The sequence below is a fragment of the Canis aureus genome, chromosome X (genome assembly GCF_053574225.1).
Source record: "Canis aureus isolate CA01 chromosome X, VMU_Caureus_v.1.0, whole genome shotgun sequence".
In the NCBI taxonomy this organism is placed as follows: Eukaryota; Metazoa; Chordata; class Mammalia; order Carnivora; family Canidae; genus Canis; species Canis aureus.
Window position 1 is genome coordinate 108,715,023 of NC_135649.1, and position 26,107 is coordinate 108,741,129.

The following is a 26,107-nucleotide window of genomic DNA, read 5'->3' on the forward strand; positions in this document are numbered from 1 at the left end:
TTAATATGATGGCTGCTCTTCCAGGGATGCTGGGCCTCAGACTTCTGCAACATTCGATCTAAAGTGCTCTTGTTTCTGTCCCTCTTCCTTCCAGTGGAGGCCATAGTGGAGTTTGACTACCAGGCCCAGCACGACGATGAGCTGACTATCAGCGTGGGTGAGATCATCACCAACATCAGGAAGGAGGATGGAGGCTGGTGGGAGGGACAGATCAACGGCAGAAGAGGTTTGTTCCCTGACAACTTTGTAAGAGTGAGTACAACGTGAAACCCTTTTCCTGTCGCCCATGTGGGTTCTCTTGACCAAAGCTGTGGGGGCACTTGAGGAATTTCCTGGGCTCTCTTAGGGGATGCGTTGATGGTTTGACCTCTTGTGTACTGTCAAGAAGAGCACATAGAGCCTTGTGCTAGATATCTAGAGACCCATTTTGAACTCACTTTCTTAAGGCCCAGAATGTTCTCTTTTTAAACTGTGTCACTGGGGGCATCTGGGTGGCTCAGTGGTTGAGCATCTGCCTTTGACTCAGGTTGTGATCCTGGGGTCCTGGGATCAAGTCCCACATTGGCTCCCCGCAAGGAGCCTGCTTCCCCCTCTGCCTAAGTCTCTGCCTCTCTCTGTGTCTCTCATGAATAAATAAATAAAATCTAAAAAAAAATAAACTAAGTCACTTAGAAAATGCTGAAAAAATATATTTATATTTTATTTATTTATATTTTATTAAATTATTAAACGATGTTTGTTTATGTACTTGTTCACTGGCTTTGATGTTTTAAAAGAACTTTATTCTTTTCCATTCCATTCAGAATGAGGTGAAAGTAGTTTTGACTATTTCAGTCAAGTAGCCATCAAACTAAATGTAAAATTCTGATTATGCTATGTTTTCGACCTTTGTATTGATACTGCTTTTTTGATAGGAACTATATTATTTTCTTTTCCCCTTTATGGCCATGAAGCATTGAATAAAATCTACTTTTTCAGTAAAGTTTTGAATATTATGCCCTTTGCAGAAGTCATCTAGGGGTTTAATTACAAAAATGTAGCTCATTCATGTTAAGAAATAACATACTGCACAGTTGTACATAATAGTTGGAATGGGGTGAAAAAAAGGGCAGGTCACCTTGAGGCTGTTCCCTGTGGGAAATGCCAAGTAGATCTACACATTTTTTGTACCATAAACTTTCTATCTAATGCTGGGGAGGACTGGATTGTTCTCAGTAGGAAGGGCTGTGTGCAGAAGTCCCCAGGGCCTCTACTGTCGTCTCAGCGGGTAGCGGACCATGCCGCAGACGTGCGGCTGTGGGGAGCAGGTGGTGCCAGCAATGCTGCGCTGAGAGAAGCAGGTGCCCTGGTCAGAGAGCCTTGAGGGCTACGTGGGAGGGTTTTGTGAAAAGGGATTGATGATGAAAAACAGTATCCAGCCCCTGGGTCCTCTACCTGTACCCTGCCCCCCAGTCTAGAACAGAGAGGATCTCGGCTCAGTCTTTCCTCAGGATCTTGCCTCAGTGATCCTGCTAACATTTCTTTTGTTCAATTGTTTTTGTTGTGCTGAAGGCTGGGGGAAGTTTTGTGGGTAACATGCTGACAAACTTGCTTTCTGTAAGGAGTTGTGGGAGTACAGACTTTTTTTTTTTCTTGGACTACAGTTGAACCTAGCAGCTCTCTCTCCTTTTAAGAGTAGGAACGCATTATATCTGGGCTACCACAGACTGACTCTACTGTATTGATGTGTAAATGGGGGTGAAATATTTGGCCCTTCCAAACAAAACTCCCAGTCTGAGGACAAGGACCGTCCTTGAAATTGACCCAATTGTGGTGTGGAAGGAGGATCTTTCCAGATAAAAGGGGCAAAGTTTTGTGTGAAGATGGAGGAGAAAGGAATGAGAGAGGAGGACCATGGGAAAGAGAAAGGAAGATCTGGGAAAGAGAGAAGAGGACCCTTGGAAGGAGGTGAGGACTGTGGGAAAGAGAGAGGAGGATTCTGGGAAGGAGGTGAAGACTGTAGGAAAGGGAAAGGAAGACTCTGGGAAGGAAGGGAGGACTTGAGAGGAGGGAGGACATCCCTGGGAAGAAGTGACAACGATGTTGGCACCAGTTTTGAGGGGAGGCCAATTTTGAAAGCCTTATTTCGATGTCCTATAGGCTCAGTGCCCCTCATCCCAAACCACAAATCCATAGACTCCAAGAACTTCTGAGTTGGACTTTGCTCAGGGCTTAAGGCTGGGCAGCCACATAAGCATTTGTGGGGGCTGGGGGCACCAGGATGGGGAGGCAGAGAACGGGAAGAGCCTATCCTCCTTGCTCAGGGAGCGCTGGGGAGCAGGAACTCCTCACTGAACCTGGGGCCACAGGGGCATTTCTCCACCCTTCGCCACCTGCTGGGCCTGGGGCCACCCCAGCAGGCTCCTGCCCTCTGGCTTCATGGGCTTTGGCTCAAGGGGAGTGCTGGCGGGAGATGGCATGGGGAGGGAGGGAGGCCAGCCAGCCAGGTCGGGGATTATCCTGCTGGCTCTGGGCCTCCTCGGATTGTCCCTCTGCCAGCCTTGTCCCTCTGCCAGCCGGTGGCTGCTCCTAAGTCCCCTGCCTCCATACTCCTTTGTCTCCATCCCCTGTTTCTAGCCCCACCTCCTGCCTCTGCCGTAACTCACCCACTTTGTCCCGCCTCAGATTACCTAATTCGGGTGTGCCATCTGTTTGCTTTTTGGAGCCCAACTACCTCATCTGGCCACTCTGAGGATTAGAGGAGGCAGGACTCAGCACGTGGCTGGCCACCTACAGCGTGTGCCGCTGTCCCATGTCACCCTCTCCCCTGGCCCGAGGGCCTAATCACTTGTCCTCTCACCTCGGCTAGAGCACTTCCAGTGTGGAAAGTCACACTCTCGGGAGGTGCTTGTTCCAATGGAGCCAGAAAGGATGTGGCAGGAACGGCTGGGGCTGCACCACTTGTGGCTGTCACATTTGGCAGAAAAAGGAACTTCTATTCTTTCAGATGGCTGAGTCTATTTTCAAGTCTTCACCCACTGGGAATGTTTTAGGCCTATTATTGAAAATCTAGTAGGTGGATGCAGTGGAGTTTAACAATAACGTGAACTGCCGTAGAGGGTTCTAGAAGCTGAAAATACATCTTTAGGTAATAACAATCATATTGGCATAAGTTTGCAGTTTTGAGAGTGGGTTCACATATGCTTTATTTAGCCTAAGAATAATTTGTCCCTGGATTGAATTGGGTAGTCTTGTGGAATCCCATTGTTTATTTGTGTGCTTCTGTGCCAGTCTTAGCACCGTCAGAGAGCTTACCTTAAGCATTTTCTTGATTCATTTATCAGATTCATCGGTGTCCCTATGGAGCATGGTCCCCCAACACGTTGGGATTCAGTATCCACCCTCAACTCTGTATTGTTACAGTTTCTCGAAAGAAAAATACCAGCCATTCCAATCACCCCCTTGTTAGGAAGGTGCCTGGGCTTTGCCAGCTCTCGAGCTGAGATTTGTTGGCAGGCATAAATGTACCCAAGTAGGGTACAGTCATGGCCTTTTGGGTTTATCCTCCTTTTTCTTTTCTTGACTTAGTTCTTATTTATTTACTGTACACGTGGAAGAAGAATCCATAATCCTTTAAAATACCCCTTTCCTTTCTTTCCCCTACCTCCTTTTTTAGAATCCATTTCTCTCTCTCTTGCTGTCTCCTTTTTAAAAAATTTATTCACTTCTAGGTGAAATTTACATAGAGCAAAATGCTGAAGTTAGAACTGTATGTCTTGATGATTTTCTTTATGTAAGTATGCACCTCTGTAACCGTCATCCAGATCAATCCTATTTCTCTCCCACCAGTAGGTGCCATCATGCCTTTTCCCAGTCATACCCTTTCCCATAGGTAATCTATCATTATAGATGAGGCTTGCTTGTATTTGAATTTCATGTAAATGGAATCATAAGGTATGTGTTCTTTTATGTATGGCTCCTTTTGCACAATTAAAATGTTATTACATATGTCAGTACTTTGTTCTTGCTGTATAGTATCCCATTTTATGAATATGCCAGAATTTGTTTATCTGTTCTCCTGTTGACAGACATTCGGGTTATTTCCAGTTTGGATATTTTATGAATAAACGCTCTGAACATTCTTGTATAAGTCTTCTTATAGACCTAGGCCTTGTTTCTCTTCTGTATTTACTCATGGGAGTGGCATTGCTACTTACTCACTTTCAGATGTATATACTTTTTTTTCCGTTTCAAGCTGTGGCCTCTTTGGATGGGTAGGTGGTATCATGCTTGTGCTGGAGGCTTCTTTGTGCCACACTAGCCCGCTGAGCTAATCACCCTGAATCTGGTTATCTTCTTGTAACTGCCCTATTAGTATGACTGCTGAGGAGTCCCAAGGCCCAGAAGTCACTCTCCCAGAGACATTTGATTGTTGGACCCAAGAAGTATCAAAGACTAATTCTTAAGTTGTTAAAAACATGCAAATAGAGAAAGTTCTATTGTGTCAAAGTTTACAGGACTCATTTAATGAAAGAACTAGCAGAATCACAAAATGGATTCAGTGAGGATATGAAGAACAAATGAAAAAGTCAGCAGAGAAAGGGATGTTCAAATAAGATTGCTATGTTACGTTCAAAACAGGTTTGTGTTTTAGAGAACAATACAGTCTTAACCTCTGGGGCTATCATCTCTACCAGAAAAGGAAAAAAGAAAGGAGCACACCTTATCATTTTTCTATATGTTATCCCCTGACTTTTATAGGGCTGTAAAATGTCCTAATAAAGTATTAGTTAAGTTACATTTCCAGAGAGAATCAGATGATCCTGCTGGGGGTGGGGCTTATAGAAAATATATCAGCATGACATTAAAAGATCACACCATCATCCTTTGTCGCCTAATTTTTAAGTTTTGGATGTTAAAATGGACAATAGACCACAATAGACCATAATTTGGGGTGTGATAGTAGGAGGTACTAAGATGAAATCCTCAAAGTCATTTATTAAAAAAAAAAAAAAACAAACCCAAACAGCTACCCTTCTGGGATCTGAAACTGCCACATAGAACAGAAACATAGCCACCTATTAAAGGCAGATATGGGCTTTTTCATAGAAGTCCATCTTCCCCATGTTGGATTTAATTACCAGGGTCTTTCTTTCAGAACCTTAGCCCCAGATCCAGACAGTAGGGTGTTTTAGTCCAGCAAAGGATTTCTAAGCCGCATTTTTTTCTGGGTTCTCTTGACATGTATCCACAGATACACATTTTTTAATGGCCAGCCAGAGGAATTTGAAAAAGAAAAAACCTTGAAACTTTAGTTTGGGCCCATGGGCATGTAGCTGACTGCTTTGGGAGGGGACCTTTGGTGAAGCACAGCAGGACCCAGGCCCTCAACATTTTGTTGTACACAAATAGACATGTGGAAAGCAGGAAGCTGCGGTAGGGGTTAAAAGAATATGCTTGTTGGTTTTGAAATTGATCTGACACTGTCTGTGAGGAAGTGAGCCATTCTCTCTGCCTATTTGTACATGTGTTAGGGAAATGTACACTTTGCACGCTGCAGGCCCATCGCAGAAGGCTGAGGTGTGTTTACTTGCAGCTTGCATGTTTAATGCTGAGTATAACAATTTTCAGCTTGGTTTCCCATTGCCTAAGTCTTCATTTGCTAGGCATTTTAGATCTCTCTTTGGCATATCCAGAGCCTGTTTTGTATTTGTGTAAAGTGGTTGAAGAATACCATTGTTTTGTACTCAGTGAGGTGAAAGGTCAGGATTTTGCATATTTGTACCATTCTGAGAGAACAGTCACTTTGCTGAGGATTTTTTTTTTTTTTTGGCATTAGTGCTGATTTTAATTGTGGCACAATATAGAAGTACAAGGTTTTACTAGCATGAGCTGATAGAAGCTTTAAAACATGCCCTATTACGCTATCAGGTAGCCTCATAATAGAAATGTATCTCAGGCTGCCAAGGTTATATAAAAGATACAGGACAGGATGGAAATTATTTCTTGCTTTTTTTGGTGGGGTGAAAGAAATAACTGCTAACCCAGCATCATGATGTGCTTATTTGGAAAAAATAAATGTTAGCATTTTAGTGATAGTTTCATCTTCCATTTCTTTTAGCTGGGTGTGAAATAAAAGGAAACTTGCTTTCTCAAGTTTGACATTTTATTGTTAATACACCTTTTGTGTCGGTAGGTGGCCATCCATTAAGCCCGTGGGAGTCCTCCTGGGTATTTCTGAATTGTGGTGTGAACACATGTGTTTGAGCCCTAGCGGCTTGTCTTCTTACAGCATTTAGTTGTTGTTTTCTTTCTTATTAGACAAAATATTAGCAATGTACCCTTTCCATCTTCCCTGCCATCAAACCCATTAAGATCCCAAATCCTCATCAAATGTCCAGTTTGAAAAGTAGGGGGATGGTAGTTAAGAAAAAAAAAGTTCTTATGCAAACTATCCTTTCTGTAAGCCTAGGCCTGTGTTGGAGCTTTCCCAGGACTCTAAATTTCTACTTCAAGTTACTGGACTTTAAGTTCTATCTGCATGAGAGGAACACACCACTGAAAGGAGGTACATATATGTTTACCCTTTTCCTATGATAGTCTTCGCCCTCAGATTTTAGTTCTGTCACAGAAGAAAATTTGAGTTCTGTCCCCTGTGTCCTTTTCAAATCCGGACAAAGAGCACAGTCCTCTCACTAGAGCTGTCTGTGCTTCTCAGGTCTACTTACGTGTGCTGTGTGCTCAAGGGGTAGTGGGGGTCCGGGGACTCGGCTGGATAACCAGGATACTTTCCCCTGTTCCTCTGCCTGTGCTGGTAGCTTGGCCCCCCCCCCCCCATTCCCCTTGAGCCCCACACTCTCCAGAACAGATGACCTGACACATTGGGGCTCCTTGTTCACACTGCTTGTCTAATGCCTTGATTATTCAAACTTTGTTGGCTCTCTAATTTCATTAAATAATATGGGAACACATCCATCGCTCTCAAAATAAATACTCTTGCATCATTTCTTCTAATGTTGCCAAGCTCATTTGTTTCTGAGTCACGCCAGTCTTTCCATTTTCAATAGCAGAATGTGGCCCCCTCATTACTGTCAGAGGTTACGTTAAGCATCGAGTGGATCCTCGTCCACTGGTTTCGCAGTACTTGTAACTTTAGGCCTCAGTTTGGGTAGCTTTCACCTTGTAGGCACCTTAATTCTCAACTGACAAGGTGGAATTCTTGATGAGATCATGGAAGCTGTTGATAGAACAGGTCTGTGAGTAAGTAAGAGGTCATTATGTATTTCTTGACTGTCAGAGCTGTGCCGTGTATACTAGTAAGTCAGAGACGTAGTCTCTGGGGGATTAATGGCAACAGAAGTGTGCTGGATAAACAAGAGAAAGACATTCTCTCTGGAAATACAGACATATAACGGAAGGTGACAGGTGTGTGTGTGTGGGTGGGGGGGCTTCACTTACAGTCTCATGTGGATCTGATTGTCCTGCTACAGAGGAGAGAACCCTTGCAATGGGACATACTTCGAAGAGGTAGTGTGGCGAGTCAGTTCAGTGCAACACTGAATCAAGCTTCCTGTATTAAGGGAACACACGTCGGTTTTATGGACCTGGTGACCGTGTAGTTTGAACTGCTTTCTGGCCCATGGGCCCTTTCAAGGAGACTGCCACTCCTGCCACACTCTCTGCTTGAAGACCCCGTGTCCCGGAGAATTGTCAAAGACAGGGTTTCTATTCCTTATTCTGGTCTGGGCAGGTAAGATGTGGTTCCTTCCTCGTCATTCCTTCTGCTGTTCCTGGGCAGAGGCACTTGTTCATCATAGCCGGAGGAGGCGGATGATGTGACGCTGCTCCTCAGGAAGAAGGAGCCGAGGGTGTTGTGTTTGGGGGGCACCGTGCCCACCCCTCGGGCTGGGCTGTCTCTGCTGCTCGGGTGGATGCTGTTGGCTGTGGGTGCCCCTTGGTGCGATGGGCTATTCTTTATTTTAAAAAGAATCACAATTTTTTTTTAAAGAATCACAAATGTACTTCAACAAATGGTGTAGAGTAGATATTTCCAAGTTACTGTTATATATTCAGAGACCCCAGAGTGGATCTCACTCATCAAATTTTTTAAAAAAAGATTTATTTATTTGAGAGAGAGCGAGTGCAAGCCGGGGTTGGAGGTGAAGAGAGAGAGAGAGAATCCTGAGGCAGACTCTCTGCTGTGTGGAGCTCCATCCCAGGACCCTGAGATCAGGACCTGAGCCAAAACCAAGAGCCGGCTGCTCAACTGACTGAGCCACCCAGGTGCCCCAAATTTCACTTTTTAAAAAAACTTTCAACCCAAGGGACATTAACTTTATGCATGATATGGAATATTATTTTCAAGATATTTGTGTCTCTGAGAAAGGTAGCAGGAATTATCTGGGTGTATTAGATAATGTGCTCACGACACCTAGTTGTCATAGGTTTTTTTTTTAATTTATTTTTTATTGGTGTTCAATTTACTAACATACAGAATAACCCCCAGTGCCCGTCACCCATTCACTCCCACCCCCCTCCCTCCTCCCCTTCTACCACCCCTAGTTTGTTTCCCAGAGTTAGCAGTCTTTACGTTCTGTCTCCCTTTCTGATATTTCCCACACATTTCTTCTCCCTTCCCTTATATTCCCTTTCATTATTATTTATATTCCCCAAATGAATGAGAACATATAATGTTTGTCCTTCTCCGATTAACTTACTTCACTCAGCATAATACCCTCCAGTTCCATCCACGTTGAAGCAAATGGTGGGTATTTGTCATTTCTAATAGCTGAGTAATATTCCATTGTATACATAGACCACATCTTCTTTATCCACTCATCTTTCGATGGACACCGAGGCTCCTTCCACAGTTTGGCTATCGTGGCCATTGCTGCTATAAACATCGGGGTGCAGGTGTCCCGGCGTTTCATTGCATTTGTATCTTTGGGGTAAATCCCCAACAGTGCAATTGCTGGGTCGTAGGGCAGGTCTATTTTTAACTGTTTGAGGAACCTCCACACAGTTTTCCAGAGCGGCTGCACCAGTTCACATTCCCACCAACAGTGTAAGAGGGTTCCCTTTTCTCCGCATCCTCTCCAACATTTGTTGTTTCCTGCCTTGTTAATTTGCCCCATTCTCACTGGTGTGAGGTGGTATCTCATTGTGGTTTTGATTTGTATTTCCCTGATGGCAAGTGATGCAGAGCATTTTCTCATGTGCATGTTGGCCATGTCTATGTCTTCCTCTGTGAGATTTCTGTTCATGTCTTTTGCCCATTTCATGATTGGATTGTTTGTTTCTTTGGTGTTGATTTTAATAAGTTCTTTATAGATCTTGGAAACTAGCCCTTTATCTGATACATCATTTGCAAATATCTTCTCCCATTCTGTAGGTTGTCTTTGAGTTTTGTTGACTGTATCCTTTGCTGTGCAAAAGCTTCTTATCTTGATGAAGTCCCAATAGTTCATTTTTGCTTTTGTTTCTTTTGCCTCCGTGGATGTATCTTGCAAGAAGTTACTGTGGCCGAGTTCAAAAAGGGTGTTGCCTGTGTTCTCCTCTAGGATTTTGATGGAATCTTGTCTCACATTTAGATCTTTCATCCATTTTGAGTTTATCTTTGTGTATGGTGCAAGAGAGTGGTCTAGTTTCATTCTTCTGCATGTGGATGTCCAATTTTCCCAGCACCATTTACTGAAGAGACTGTCTTTCTTCCAATGGATAGTCTTTCCTCCTTTATCGAATATTAGTTGATAGTTGTCATAGGTTTGGCTGTGTAGGGACTCCTGTCCTTGTGGAGGGAGCATTTACTGGTGTCTGTTCCATGCTAGGCACTGGAGGCTATAAACCCAAATGAGACACATTAAATGGAATAATGTATTGTCAGACATATGACTTCTTCCATAGAGTGACAGTTTTAGCTCCTGTGACCTGGCCTTTGGTCATTCTGTACCCCAGACAGTATGTGTTAGACATTGTTCTACAAAGATGGTCCTGAGTTAGATACCACTTGGGAGGGTTTTGACTGGGTTCATCAGGCAACTCTGTTAGAATGTGTTAAATGAACCTACGGTTGGTTATCTTGTGGCCCTGATTGCTGTGTTACTTTATCGAATAATATTGGCTACATTCTCTTCCAGGCTTACTGGCTGCCTGGCCCTGTGTGTATAAACTGCCAGTGTCCGACTGTGTACAAGGACATTTACTGAGCACTTACTGTGTGCCAGGGAGGAAGAAGGCTAAGCCCTTCACATGTTTTATCACTAAATCCTTATGACACTCTATGGCATAGGTACTGTTCTTTTTTATCACGCCTATTTTTCAGAAGAGGTAACTGAGGCATGGGCATCTTAAGGTTAAAAAACATGCACAGTCACACAAGCTAGGGTTGGGCAGAAAGTGCATTGGCACATTGGGCAGCTTGGCTCTAGAACCTGAGCTCAAGCCCACAGCATTATCTACATGTCCGCATTGCCCTGATAGGAGTAAGCCCCTTGCTGTTGTTGTCCGCTGCATTATGCCTTCCCCAAGTGTCCACTCAGTATTTTGCATATTTGCACCACTCTGAGATAAAGCTCACAATATTTTGCTCTTCTTGATTTAAGAAAGAATCAAAATTTACTTCCATAAGTGGCATAAAGTAGAGATTTCCAGGTTACTATTTTATATTCAGAATCTACTTGTTTTATTTTTTGACTTTTAAAGGATCGTCTTCAGAAATCAGCTATTTCAATTCAAAAGAGCAACTGCTGCCTGGATTTTTGGGCTTGTGCTGTTTTTCCTACGAATTGTGATAGCAGGGGCACCTGGGTAGCACAGTCAGTTAAGCATCCAACTCTTGGTTTTAGCTCAGGTCATGATCTCAGGATCCTGGGATTGCGCCCCATGTTGGGCTCTACGCTTAGCGTGGAGTCTGCTTGAGATTCTTTCTCTCCTTCTCCTTCTGCCCCTCCCACTCATGCTGTCTCTCTCTCTCTCTCTCTCTCTCTCTCTCTCTCTCTCTCAAATAAGTAAATAAAATCTTAAAAAGAAAAAAACAACACCAAAACCCCCAAAGTGTGAAAGCAAGGCAATTTGGGAAAATATTTCATTTTATTAATTAGGAAGGAAACTTGTTATTTTGTATTGTTCATGATATGCTTTTCAGAAGCAGTTTGTCTTTTCTATCAGTGGCTAATAATCCAGATGTTTGACTGCCCAATTGTTCCCCATCCTTAGGGTCCTTGAAAGCAACCAATTCCTGCTCAAATTATTCTTTAAAATTTAAATACATAGTTTTTTTCTTTATTTCATAGTTTTCTTTTAGAAAACAAAATCCTAACGTCTAGAACCCGTTAAATGCTATTGTGAGAAATGTTACTCCAAGAAGGATCTGGAGTAATTGAGGGCAAGTGTGTCACCAGTGAGAGCCCACACCATTTAGCAGATTCCTCAGACTTCGTCACTATTGCAATGCAGGAAGAAGTGGGGGGGTGTCTTGTGACTCAGGGAGAGTAGTCCCCTGACCCAGTTGATCTTGGTGATTATGCATAATTGAGTCCTATTTTCTTAATGACAGGATTATTGAATCTGAGCTTAGAAAAGGACTTTGAAATCATGTGTTTCAACCCCCAGCTTCCTAGCAGATCATAATCTAAACCATCTAGGATATTGCTGTGATCATTACTGGGTATTTACACTTGTGACATGTAGGGTCCCACAGGGGCTCCTTGCCAGTGGGTCTCTAATTGGCCGTGCTCCAGATGAACTCTATTGTCAGAATTTTGGAGTGGGGAAAGGACTTGGAGAGGGGCCTTAGAATATTTTTAAAGTTCAGGTGATTTTGCTGCTTGATAAAGCGTGGGCACTCTTTTTTTATACAATGGCACCGATAGTAAGCATCATCCTTTTTTAAGATTTTATTTATTTATTCATGAGAGACACACAGAGAAGCAGAGACTCAGGCAGAGGGAGAAGTGGGCTCCATGCAGGGAGCCTGACGCGGAACTCCATCCCAGGACTCCGGGATCACACTCTGAGCCGAAGGCAGGTGCTGAACCTCTGAGCCACCCAGGTGTCCCCATCCTTTTTAATCTAATATTTTTTTTCAAGCCACATGGGTTGGTAGCCTGTGACCTATAGTTCTACATTTAAAAATATTATAATGTTACTGCTAAAGTAGCTTTTGGATATATGTTTATGTATACATATATACATATGTGTATCTATGAAAACATAATCCTCCTGGAAATTATAAAAATAAATGCTTACCACAAATATACAAATGACATAGCAATATGTAAACATATTGCTCAGTTCGAGTCTATTAGAGTTAATACATTCTACTTGTAGAAACTCTAGATTAAATAATGAACTCCATTCTGCCCTCTATGCAGTGGTAGTGAGGTAGGCAGAATTTCTAGGATTGGTCTCCACGATTTCACACCCAAATACCTGGGGCCTGTGAATGTGATGTGCTGTCTAGTAATACTGTTATGTTAGATGGCACAGTTGACTTTTAAAAAGGGAGGCATCCTGGTGGGCCTAATCTTATCACATAAGCCCTTAAAAGCAAAGAACTTTCTCTGCCTACTGGCAGAAGAAGTCCTAGAAATTCAGAGCTTGAGGAGGACTTGCTTCTTTGAAGATGGAGAGGTTACATGAGAAGGATTACAGATGACTTTACTGGAGCAGAGAGTAGACCTTGGCTGGCAGCCAGCAAGGAAACAGAGATCTCAGACCTCCTGCTGCAAGGAATTGGATTCTGCCAACAACTTGAGTGAGTTTGAAAGTGGATTATTCTTTCAAGACTCTAGATAAGAGTCCAGCTTGGTTGACATCTTGATATCAGCCTTGTGGGATGCTGAGCAGAAAATCCAGTTGGAGCCTGCCTGGACTTCTGACCTGTAGAACTGTGAGATAATGAATGGGTGTTGTTTTAAACCATTAAGTGTGTGGCTTAAAATAAAGATAGCAAATGGCCTGTGGCAGTGCTCTTCTTCCCTACTGGTAGGTTGTCATTGGAGATTGAGTAGGGAATCTGGAATTTTGTATCCTGCCTGGTGGCACCAGGTGACCATTGCAGCTGTCCTTTCATTCACTGGCGTGTTGTCACTGGAGACCATGTTGGGAATCTAGACTTCTGTTCACCCTACCCCAGCTCAGCAGTAATAAGTGCCCCCCCATCACCTTCCCTACTAAAGTGGAGAAGATCTTGGAGAGGAGGGAGCTGGAGAAAGGAATTCATTAGACCCGTGTAGGAAGTCCTAGGCAAACTCCTGACCGACTCATACATGAATATGACTAGAATTAATATGCCAGAAAGTTTGAGAATAGCAACTACAGTGTGGAATATCACCCAGTTTTCAGAGTGACTTCTAGGTAACTCAAATGAAAAGACCTGAATAACAGTGGAAGGGCCCCGGAAACTAAACTATTATTAGCATTATGGCCCACAATAGTAGCCCAGGACCTGCATGCTTGATCTAAATAGGATCTGCAGCTTTATAATATAGTACCCCCAATGCCCAGGATACAATAAAAAGCCACTTGTTGTATCAAGACCCAGGAAAACCACAACTTAAATGAAAAGGCAGTCAATGGATACCAACACCAGGAAGATTCAGATGTTGAAATTATCTGACAAAGATTTTAAAGCAGCCATCATAAAAAATGCCTTAATGAATAATGACACTCTTGAAGAAAAATGAAAAATGAAAAAAATATCTCAGCAAATAAGTTGGAAATATTTGAAACATGGAAATTATAGAAACAAAAAATAAAACTGCCATATTAAAAAGTTTACTGGTTAGCTTAATAATAGATTAGAGATGACAGAGGAAAGAATCAGTGAAGTTGGAAACATCAATAAAATTTACCCAGTCTGAACAACACATAGAAAATAGTCTGGAGGGATGCCTGGATGGCTCAGCGGTTGAGTGTCTGCCTTTGACTCAGGGCGTGATCCCAGGGTTTGGGATCGAGTCCTACATCAGGCACCTGCATGGAGCCTGCTTCTCCCTCTGCCTGTGTCTCTGCCTCTCTCTCTCTCTGTCTCTCATGAATAAATAAATAAAATCTTTAAAAAAAAAGAAAAGAAAATAGTCTGGAAAAACAAATGAACAGAGCCTCAGAGACCTATGTTACAATAACATAAGGTCTAACATTTTTGTCATTGGAGTCCCAGAAGGAGAAGAAAAAAGTGTGGAAATAAAAAGTATTCAAGGAATTAATGGCTGAAAACTCCCTAAACAGGGTAAAAGGGACAAACTTCCAGGATCAAGAAGCTAAGCAAAACCCAAACAGGATAAAACCAAGGAAATCTATGCCAAGATACATCATAATCAAACCTCTGAAAGCTAAAGACAAAGAAAAAACAGTGAGAAACAGCATGTTACCTATAGGAGCAGAATGATTTGAATGACAATGGATTTCTCAAATAAAATCATGGAGTCCAGAAGGAAGTGCACAGCATTTTTGAGTGCTGAAAGAAAAGAACAGTCAACTCTGAATTCTGTATCTAGTGAAAATATTCTTCAGGGATAAGGAGAAAATAAAAATATTCTCAGGTGAAAGAAAACAAAGAGAATTTGTTAATACCAGGCCTACTCTTAAATAATGGCTAAAGAAACTTTTCTAAACAGAAAAGGAAATGCTAATGGAGGGAAGCTTGGAACTCCAGAAAAGGGGGGAAAATAAACAGTGGATGGGTAAAAATAGGGGTATGTATAATAGATTGTCTTTATCCTCAGTAGCTTTTAAAATTATGTTTGATGGTTGAAGTGTATGTTATAATATCATTTGATGTGTTCAATATGTGTAAAGATAATATATGAGAAAATTATATTTAAAAAGTGGGCAGGGTATAAAAAAGGTATCAAAAAAGAAAAATGAAAAAAAAAGTGGGGAGGGTATAAAGGGACCTCAATGGAAGTAAGGCTTTTTTTCTTAAGATTTTATTTATTTATTTATTCAGGAGAGACACAAAGAGAGAGCAGAGACACAGGCAGAGGGAGAAACAGGCTCCTCGCAAGGAGCCTGATGCAGGACTCAATCCCAGGACCGGGATCATGCCCTGAGCTGAAGGCAGATGCTCAACCACTGAGCCACCCAGGCATCCTGGAAGTGAGGTTTCTATATGTCACTTCAAATGGGAAAACAATGATACCACTGGCTGTGATAAGTTATGTATGTATATTTTAATAAGTAATAAAATATTAAAAATCATTAGAAAATTGTTCAATGACATACTCATAAAGACTGGAGTATTTGGATAAATCAAAATGGAACTTTTAGAAATGTACAAGTAGGGCAGCCCAGGTGGCTCAGTGGTTTAGCACCACCTTCAGCCCAGGGTGTGATCCTGGAGACCCTGGATAAATCAAAACGGAACTTTTAGAAATGTACAAGTAGGGCAGCCCAGGTGGCTCAGTGGTTTAGCACCACCTTCAGCCCAGGGTGTGATCCTGGAGACCTCAAACACAGGATTGAGTCCCATGGAGCCTGCATGGAGCCTGCTTCTCCCTCTGCCTGTGTCTCTGCCTCTCTCTCTCTCTCTCTCTCTCTCTCTGTCTCTAATGAATAAATAAATAAAATCTCTTAAAAAATTAAATACTTAGTTTAAAAAAAAAGAAATGTACAAGTAATTCACAAGGAAGGCAAGAAAAAGGAAAAAGAAGAATGATAAATAGAAAATAAGGAGAAAATAAATAACACAAAGGCAAACTTAAATCCTGACATATCAATGATTACTTTAAGTAATTAAAGTACTAATTACTTTAAGTAATTACTTTAAGTGTAAATGTCCTAAATATACCAATTGAAAGACAGAGATAACAGAATGCATAAAACAATGTGACTCAGCTATGTGCTGTCTACAAGATACTCACTTCAAACAAATTGATATAGGTGTATTAAAAGTAAAAGTGTGACAAAAGACATACCATTAAAACAGTAATTTTTTAAAAAGCAGGAGTAGCTATTTATAATATCAGATAAAGTAGACTAAAGAACAAAGAAAATTGTGAGACAAATGATAACATTGTCATTCCAATAATAAAACAGCAATCCTAATATGTATGTACTAAACAACAGAGCTGCAAAATACATGAAGAAAAACTGATAGAACTGAAAGACAGATACATCCACAATTATAGTTAGGAGCTTTATTTATTTTTTTTTTTAGTTAGGAGCTTTAGCATTTGAAAGAACTACTACTAAATAGATCATCAGTGAGGATATAGAAGAACTGAATAACATCAGCAACCAAGCAGTTCTAATTGACATTTATAGAACACTCCACCCCGAAACAGCATAAAACACATCCTCAGCAATACCCATGAAATAGTCACCAAGTTAGACTATACCCTGGGTCATAACACTAACCTCAATATATTTGAAGGAATGGAAATAATACAGAGTATGTTGTTTGACTATGATGTAATCAAACTAGAAATCAGTCACATAACATAAGGATAACAAGAAAATCTCTGAACACTTAGAAATCAACACACTTCTGAATAATCCATGGGTCAAAGAGAAAGTCTCAAGGGAAATTTAAAAAACATACCAAACTGAATGGGTGATGAAAACACAACATATTACAATTTGTGGGACACAGCTAAAGCAGTGGTGAGAGGAAAATCTATAGAACTAAACGTTCACATCAGAATGGAGGAAAGTTCTGGGTGCCTGGTGGCTCAGTTGGTTAAGTGTGTACCGTCAGCTCAGGTCATGATCTCAGGGTCCTGGAATTGAGCCCCGAGTCAGGCTCCCTGCTCAGCAAGGAGTCTGTTCCTCCCTCTCCCTCTGCCTCTCTCCCCCACTTGTGCACGCACATGCTCTCTCTCTCTCTCTCTCAAATAAACAAACAAACAAATAAATCTTTTTGAAAAAGAATGGAAGAAAGTTCTCAAATCAATAACCTAGGTTCCCACTTCAAGAAATTAGAAAGGAAAAGAAAAGAAAAAAAAAGGCAAGCAGAAGAAAGGAAGTAATGAAGAGCTGGAATCATTGAAGTTATAAACAGATAAACAGTAGAGAAGATCAGTGAAAAAACTCTTTGAAAAGCAATAAAATGGATAAACCTATTGGAAGACTGACAAAGATAAAAAAGAAGACATAAATTGCAAAGGTAGGGATAAAACAGAGGCTATCACTACAGATCTTGCAGTAACTAAAAGGAACCTAAGAGAATATTACAAACCAGTCTGTACACATACATTTGACAATTTAGATGAAATGGGTGAATTCTTTGAACAACCACAAACTACCAAAACTCACTCAAGATAAAATAGAAGGATAATCTCAATAGTCCTGTAACTATTAAAGAAATTGAATTCATAATTTAAAAGAAATCTCCAAGCCTAGAGGGTTTCACTGGAGGTTTCCACCAAATATTTAAAGAATTATCACCAATTCTACATAATCTTTTCAAGAAAATAGAAGAGGAGGGAATGCCTCTTAATTCATTTTATGAGGGCAGTGTTACATTGGTACCAAAACCAGACTAATAGTATAAAAATAACTATGGACCAATGTCCCTCAAGAGCATAGATACAAAAATCCACAAAAAAGTATTAGCAAAACAAATCCAGCAACATGAACTATGTACCATGACCAAAAGGGATTCATTCCAGATATGGATGGCAGATTCAGTGTTTGAAAATCAGTTAATGTAATCCACCGTACCAACAAGCTGTGGGAGAAAAAAAAAATCACATAATCATATCAACTGATGCAGAAAAAACATATGCGGCAAAATTCAACATCCATTCATGATAAAGAAAACTCTCAGCAAAGTAGGAATGGAGAGGAATTTCCCCAGCTTGATAAATAGCATCTACAAAAAACCTATATCAGTATTATACTAAATGGTGAAAGACTGAATGCTTTCTTCCTGAGAATGGGAACAAGGTGAAGATGTCTGCTCTCATCACAGTACTGGAAGTCCTAACCAGCACAATGCTGAGAAAAGAAATAAAAGGCATAGGAATCGGAAAGGAAGAATAAAACTGTCTCTGTTTGCAAGTGGCATGATTCTCTATGTAGAACATCCCAAGAATCTACAAAATAGCTCCTGGAACTAATAAGTGAATTCAGCAAGGTCACAGCATAGAAGATGAACACACAAAAATTAATTTTTCTATATCCTAGAAATGAACATATGGAAACCTAAATTAAAAGCACAATCCCATTTACAATCACTCCTAAAAGAATTGAGCTACTTAGGTATAAACCTAGCAAAACACACATAGGATATATGTGCTGAGACTACAAAATGTTGATGAAAGTATTTGAAGAAGATCTAAATAAGTAATGAGGTTATACTGTGTTCATGAATTGGAAGAGTCAACAAGGTAAAGATGTTAGTTCTCCCCAAATTAATCTATTGGTAAAATAATTCCTATCAAAATCCCAGGAAAGTTTTTCTTTTTTTGTAGCCTTGCTTGTTTTAAAATGTATATGGAAAAATCAAAGGATCTAGAATAGTTCAAACAATTTTGAAAAAGAGGAACAAAGTAGAAGGACTCTAGGATTATTTTATAGCTTAGCATAATAGTTCTAGTAATCAAGGCAGTGTGGTATTGGTGCAGAGATAGACACATAGGCCAGTGACACAGAATAGAGAACCCAGAAACAGTCTCACACACAAATATGCCCTACTGATTTTTGACAAAAAGGCACAAGTGATTCAGTGGAGGAAGTAAAGCCTTCAGCTGGAACAACTGAATATCCACAGGCCAAAAAAAGGGAACCTTAACCTCAATCTTACACCTTATAAAACAATTTATCTCAAAATGGATCAGGGATTTAAGTGTAAAAATATAACTATAAAAGTTTTAGAATTAAACAGGAGAAAATCTTTAGGACCTTGGCCTAGGTGAAGAGTTCTTAGATATCATGACCAAGAGAACATTAAGAAAAAAAATCGATGAATTGAATTTCCTCAGAATTAAAAACTTTTGCTCCTTGAAAAATCCTGTGAATAAGATGAAAAGATAGGTTACAGATTGGAAGAAACTCTTTGCTAACCACCTGTCCAACAAAAGACTTGTATTTAGAATGTATAAAGAACTGTCCGAATGCAAGAAGCCAAAAAATCCAACTAAAAATGGGTAAAAGGCATGAACAGACATTTCACCAAAGAGGATAGACAGATGGAAAATAAGCATACGAAGAGCTGTTCAGCACCAGGAGCCATTACAGAAATGCAGATCAAAACCACAATGAGATAGTACCACGTATCTTAAAATGGGCATTGGAATGGGGCTAAAATTTTTAAAAATAGTGATAATACCAATGCTGGCAGGGATTAGAGAAACTGGCTCTCTCGTGTATTGTTGTGGGAATGTAAAACGGTTCAGCCACTGTGTTCATAAGAACACAGTTTGACAGTTTCTTATAAAACTATGCACTTGTCATATGACCCAGCAATTGTACTCTTGAACATTCCTCTTAGAGAGCTAAAATTTTATGTCCACACAAAAACCTGTAGAGGAGCATTCATAGCAGCTTTATTTGAAATAGGCCCAAATTGGAAACAACCCGAATATCCTTCAGTGGGTGGATGGTTAAACATGCTCTTCCATCCATACAGTGGAATACTACTCAGCAATAAAAAGGCATGAGTACAGGCAACACCTTGGATGGATCCCAAGGGCATTGTGCTTTGTGAGGAAAGCCAATCTCAATGTTATATACTGTATGACTCCATTTATGTCGTGTTCTCAAAATGGCAAAACTATGGAGTTGGAGAACAGATCGCATGTTGCCGAGGGACAGTGAGCAGGGTTGAGGGAGGACTGGTAAAACTATAAAAGAGCAGCTCAAGGGAGTTCTTTGGAAATGGGACAGCTCTGTATCTTGATTGTGATGGTGGTTCCACAGATCTACACACTGGATCAAATTGCATAGTTACACACACGTGCCCTCCCATCAGTGCATGGAAAACCTGATGAGAACTGAAGATCTGTAGTATAGTTAACAGAAGTAAACCAATGTCCGTTTCTTTGTTTTGATATTATACTCTAGTCATATGGAATACCATCCCTGGAGGAAGCTGGGTGAAGGGTTCCTGGGACTCATTGCACGATGTTTGTCACTTATTTGTAAGTGCTTTCCCATATACCACCATCTCCAGTCCATCCCAGGTGTTCCAGTCATCTCTCCGGGTGGTCAGATTTTGCCATCCTGTCATAATGGCCATGGCTGTGATTTAGGGAAGCTCTGCCCCCTGCATAGGTACAGCGAAGCATAATTGTTTGGCCTTGTCTTTGGTGGGCCTGCAGACTGGCCTAGCCGATGAAAGAAGTAGAATAGGAGGAGTGAGGAGGGGTGGAGGAGGGGAGAAGCGGGGGTGGGGGGGCAAGTGAGGGGAGGTAGGGGGCCTCAGAGACAGTGTTGATGAAAGGGCTGGATGTAGGACCCACCCTGGGCCCCATGTCCTGGGGCAAACTTTTCTCCCCATCTGCTCTGATGCCCCTTTTGCTTGTGCCTCCCACTGAGGGCCACACTGATGGTCTTAAAGTGTGAATCTGATCATTCCCCCTCCCCATGTACTCCACTCCAGATACTCTTAAAATTCTTCTTTGGCCTTCCTTTGTTCTTAAGACTGAACTCTTGAATGTGGTCAGCCCTGCAAGGTCTTGTGTGCTGTGACCCACCCATCTTTCTTTTTAGGCTCAAATCCTACTTTATACCCCTGCACTCCCTACTGCCTTCCCAGCCCCAGAGGTCAGTTTATGCTTTCCCAGGGGAACCTTCCTCGTCCTCCTGACTCTTACACATGCCCATTTTCTACAGGCCTTTGTAATGCCATATTTCTGTCCTCGGTAGCACTTGTCACTCTTGGAATTTTAAATCTGTTTTTGTGGCTATTTGACAAATGGCTCTCTTCCCTAGTGGACTAACGCCCCATGGCCTCTGTGCAGCATTGTGTCTTCCGTGCCTGGCGCACAGCAGTGCTTTTCCATGTTTGTTGAATGAGTGCCTATCTTTGTTGCTTGTTTCTCTGGGCTTGTGATTATTGACACCATTGGGTACTTGGCCCTTACTCTTGGGATGGTGGTGGTAGTGGCCGCTTTAATAGACCACAGCCTGAGGGTCTGACTTCCAGAAGCAGCATGGCCTGAGCATTTCTAAAGGAACTAGTTCCTCTGGCCTCTAGGAAATGCACCTGGCGCAGGTCTGGTGGTGAGGCTGGCAGTCGATTGGAAGATGGCACGCTAAATGGTGGTCACAGGCTTCCATGTTCGGTGGATGTTTGTGTTGTTTCTCTTTCCCAGCTTCAACTTCGTTACCTGCTGACAAGTTACTACATAGCCTTAGAATGTGGGGTTCTCACAATGTATGCGGTGATACAGAAATATGTGTGCTCTGAGAGGAAAAAGCAGGCTTGGGAATTGTATGTGCCGTATAATCTATAAACTACCATGTCTTGTGTATAGGGAGAAAAATGCTAAAATGCTAATAGTGGGGATTTTTGTGTCTTTGTTTCTAAGACTTGAAAAAAATTACTTAAAGTTGAAAAATGTTTTGATCTGACTTGTTTACTTTTCCTTGGGGATTAAGGTGCATTCATCCTTCAGCTTCTTGAGATTGAAGTGGCTCCCAGGCGTGTATTACTTTTTCTCCGTTGTTTTTTTAAATTCCTCTTGTCTTCCAAGTGAATATGAGATTAATGAAAGTACCCAATGAGCTAGGGGAATTGATCTCTATGTAATTTGGTTTGAATTTTTATCAGATCTGTAGCTATCTGAGTGTGTACTGATCAAGCATCTTTATTTGATCACAAACTGGTGACTCAGAGCACTGGTTTTGGAGTCTAAGCTGAGCTCTACGACTTTGAGGGGAGTTAATTAAGCTCTCTGAGCTTCACTTACTCATCTATCAAATGCTCATGGAGTGTTACTATGTTCTAAGCACTAGGGAATATGCGGGTGAATACATTGGACAAAAATCCCTGCTCTCATGGCACTTACATCCTAGGGCAGAAGACAGACAGTAAGCCATAAACATAATAAATAAGTTATAGTATGTTGGAGGGAGAAAAAAGCAGGGGAAGGGGATATGAATGTTGGGGGCTAGATTGCAATTGATGATAGGGAGGCCAGCAGAGGCCTCACTGAAAAGGTGACCTTTAAGTTAAGACTTGAGGCAGTGAGGAAGAGAGCCCTTTGGGGGGATCCGGGGAAAGAGCCTTCAGGCAGAGGCAACAGCATGTGCAAAGGCCCTGAGGAGGCAAAGTCCCTGGTGTGTTGGAGAAGACCAGAGACCAGTGTGCTGGAGGGGAGAGAGCTAGGTGAGAGAGTCAGGACATAGGCTTAGAGGTCACAGGGTTTCAGATCAGGTAAGGCTATTGTTAAGACTTGGGACTCTGGGTGAGATGGGAAGTAATCAGGGGAGCTCCAGGCAGTGGAGTTGATGTGACTGGGGATGCTGTAACTGGTTCCTTCTGGCTGTCCTGTGGAGGACAGACCCACTAGGGGCAAGGGTGGATGCAGAGAGCACAGGTCAGAGGCCAGTGCAGGAATCCAGGGGAGACCAGAGGGCTGGTAGTGGGAGCTCTGGGAGAAGTGGTAAGATTCTGGATATTTCTGAAGGTAGCACCACTAGAATTTGCCTACCAGACTGGATGTATGGGAGAGAGAGGAAGGAGGGATAACCCTAAAGTTTTTGTGCTGAGTACTGGGAAGCTTGTTAAGGATGTGGGTCTGCAGTTCAGGTGCCAGGTCCTGGCTACATATGGGAATTTGGGAGTGTTTCAAAGCCCAGGTGAGATGAGATCATTTGGGGGAGGGAGTGTGGCCAGAGGAGAGAAGAGCCCTGGGCTCTCCAGCTTAGAGACTGACGGAATGGTCAAAAGGGGAGGAAAATAGCCAGCAAGTGAATGTTCTGAAAGGCAAGGGGAGAAGGTGCTTTGGGAGGGGAGTGATCCCTGCTCATGGCACACCAGCTGTGCAGCCTCAGAAATTTCCTCCCCTCCCTGAAGCAGCTCTTCATCTGTGAAAGGAGACAATACTAATATCCTGGTGGAGTCTTTGTAAGAGCTAGATTTATTTTATCATGTGCCAGATACTGGGAAGCTCTGAGAACAGAAAGATGAATAAGTAATAATGTACACAGAGTCCAGCTACACATTATTATTACTAATAATGATGAATACTTGGTATAAGGGGAGCTCTTACGAGAGGCTTTTTTCCCTTTCCAGAATTAGTCCAAGTATGAGCATATAAATGAAAATTGCTACTATTCTTAACTGAGAAATAGAATTCTTCTATTATGTTCTTGCATTTAAGTACAGAATATCTGTTTTTTTTTATCTGATCAGTATTATTGGAGCTCTTAAACCACATTGTAAGAATTAGGATTAAAAAAAATCCCATTCATATGCCCGCCGAATGTACACATTCTTCAGGCTGATACATTCTGACATGTAAAAAAGGTTAATGTCTCCAAAACCAGGAAGCAGAACATTCCAAGTTTTTATCACAGAGTAAATTTGATGCATTGCATGAAATCTTCTTTATTCCAGGAAGCCTTAAGGAACGTGTGCCATCTTCCTAAGTTTATTGAAGAATATGAAATGGACTCTTAACCCTAGAGAATGAACTGAAGGTCACCAGAGGGGAGGTGGGTGGGGGGTGGTTGAAACAGGTGATGGGACTGAAGGAGGGCACTTGGTCGTGATGAGTACCGGCTGATGTCTGGAAGTGCTGAATCACTGTAATGCACACCTGAGACTAACATTGCCCTGTATGTTAACTAGCTGGAATTTAAATAAAAACTTAAAAAAGGAATATGAGGTGGAATAAATGGTAGTCATTTGAAATAAAAATGGTAATTTTGGAATAAAAGTTTTTCTAGGTGATCAAGTTGCATGATAGTTAAACTTTAGATTTTTGACTCATCCATTCAACTTTTACTTGATGACATTTTTGAAATCATATTTTCACTTAAGGTATCACTAGATTTCTTTTTTAGGGTGAAGGTAGAGAAATATATGCAAACACATCTGTAGCTTGGTAATGTTGAAAGGTGGATTTTCCCCCTTCCTCATGATGTGTACACTGTGTGCTGCAAGAAATCCTGCTGTGCCCTTGTCTTTCTAAAGGAATTTCAGTCCTTCTGCTGTGAGCTGTGAACCTGGTCAAGTCACTTGCACTCAGCCCAACTTTATTGAGGTGTGTGGAGTACAGGGCAATCGCTGCAGATCCAGGCTCTGCTTTCTGGGACTTGATGGGGCTTTGACCAGGAGTAGTAGTGCCCCATGATCCTAGACATGTGAGTCTCAGTTTATTAGCTCCGAGCCCCTGGGAAGTTATTTAATCCCCCTGGGTATCTATTTTCCCTCTTACGAAGCATGGATAGTAACAGTAGTATCCCTCTTGGCTAGTGTACTAGGGAGAATGCATGAGATAGTGAGTGTACGGCAACTCAGAGTCGTGTTTGATGCATATTAATCAGTCCTCAAATATTAACTATTAACGTTAAATATTGAGTCATTCTGAGAGACTGGAAAATATGGAGGTATGGTGTTTGTCAGTTGGGTGCTGTGGGCAGCAGGAGATGAGATGGAGGTAGGAGTGCAGAAGGTGTATTTGTGGAGGGGAGATAACACCCTTGGGAGATGAAAGGGCGGGGAGGGGGGCAGAAGGGAGCCTCAGGCTATAGTCCCAGCCAAGCTGACAAGGAGCTTCTGAGCAAACACTGCCTGGCAGAGGAGCCTGGCATGGGCAGCCCTAGCAACCCCCACCCCCACCCCCGCAGTGCCTGGCCAGGGCTGCCCAGGAGGAGTGTCACCTGGGCTGGAAAGCAAGCTGGGGCAGGGCCTGAAGGCACCAGTTCTGTCCTGAAGGGACACGTGGGCCACCTCCAAGGCCTGCCCAGGAGACGTTTTGATTCACCGCACTATCTTAACTCACAAGGGGATTTGAAATAATGTATTCCCTCCCCCATCCCCCACAGCTCAGGGGTAAATCTCACCATCTGTCTGCCACTGAGGATGATTAGACAAGAGATCTTGAGATCTTGAGGGACTTTGAGGGAGAATGAAGGTAAAAATGTGAATGTCTTTAATGTGTGGTCACAACACACATGAACACAAAAGCCATACACACACACACACACACTTAGCTATTTGTGGAATGAGGTGCATGAGGTCAGCCCATTTTAGCTCTTTGCTGCCTGTTTTGCTTGTCATGAAGGAAAGAGTGTTTCATTTATTGTCATACTTCCTCTGGGACCACCAGGTTTTTCTCAAGAAAACCAACAAAGTTGAAAAAAAAAAAAAAAAAAGAAAACCAACAAAGTAGATACCCTGTGTCTAGGAGTCTCGGTGAAAAACACAGTGGGCTTGCCTCGTTTGCAAGTGGAGAGGCTGTCCAAGGCAAACCACATCCTGCCCAGGCTTTCTTGAGGCAGGTGGTCCCAGATGGAGGCCCAGAGCAAGGAGTCATGGGAACCCAGCTCTCGTCAAAGGCCTTGGGTAACACTCGGGCCCTGCTCAGTTCCGGGGCCACGTGGGGACCCCCCGGTTGCTGTGTCCTCTTACACTGACCCTTTCTCTTCTAAGGAAGCAGCACAGCTCATCGGCGGCTGTGTCAAAGCTCTCAGGGATGTAATTTTCCTGGCTGTAAAATGAAGCCGTGGTCAAGATCCGAGATAGCTAGTACCAGTAGAGCAGGGACCAGCTTAAAACCAAAAAGGGGCTGTTTTTGCACATCGTGGAAGAAAAAATAGATTAAAATTGCCTTTAAAATATTTACTATAGATGTGTATTTTAGTCATGATTATAATAAACCATAATTGGCATTGACTTAAGTGTTAAAACGTGAATATATTCTTAGCAAGGCTGTGCATGTTTCCACAGTATCTCGTCTGCAGTGTGATGCCAGATGCCCAAGCCTTTGGTCACTCGGGGCTTGCTTTCTGACCGCATACGATTCATGGTAAAGAAACGGGTAAAGAAACGATGTCCAAATGAATAGGTTGACAGATTATGGGCAAAAGATACATCAGAACTGTTTAAACCTGCAAGTGTTATCAAGTTAAAACTGCTAAAACTGTAGTCACACTGTAACAGTGGGGCCTTCAGGGGCACAGATGGAAAAGAAATCAGGTTTATTGCTGTCATTCTGTAGCTGCTGTTTAA

The 26,107-nt window shown here is 42.1% G+C and overlaps 1 protein-coding gene across 9 annotated transcripts in view; it reads left to right on the forward strand.

Annotated features, from left to right (window-relative positions):
* The window catches only part of SH3KBP1 (SH3 domain containing kinase binding protein 1), a 339,190-nt gene that overhangs the window by 56,791 nt on the left and 256,292 nt on the right, over nt 1-26,107 (forward strand). For 7 of the 9 annotated variants that reach the window (XM_077889066.1, XM_077889068.1, XM_077889065.1 and 4 more), the window contains one exon: nt 95-252. In XM_077889066.1, coding sequence (XP_077745192.1) covers nt 95-252 — 158 coding nt within the window. The remainder of the gene's footprint in view (nt 1-94; nt 253-26,107) is intronic. The other 2 variants (XM_077889074.1, XM_077889075.1) reach the window with 1 other exon arrangement.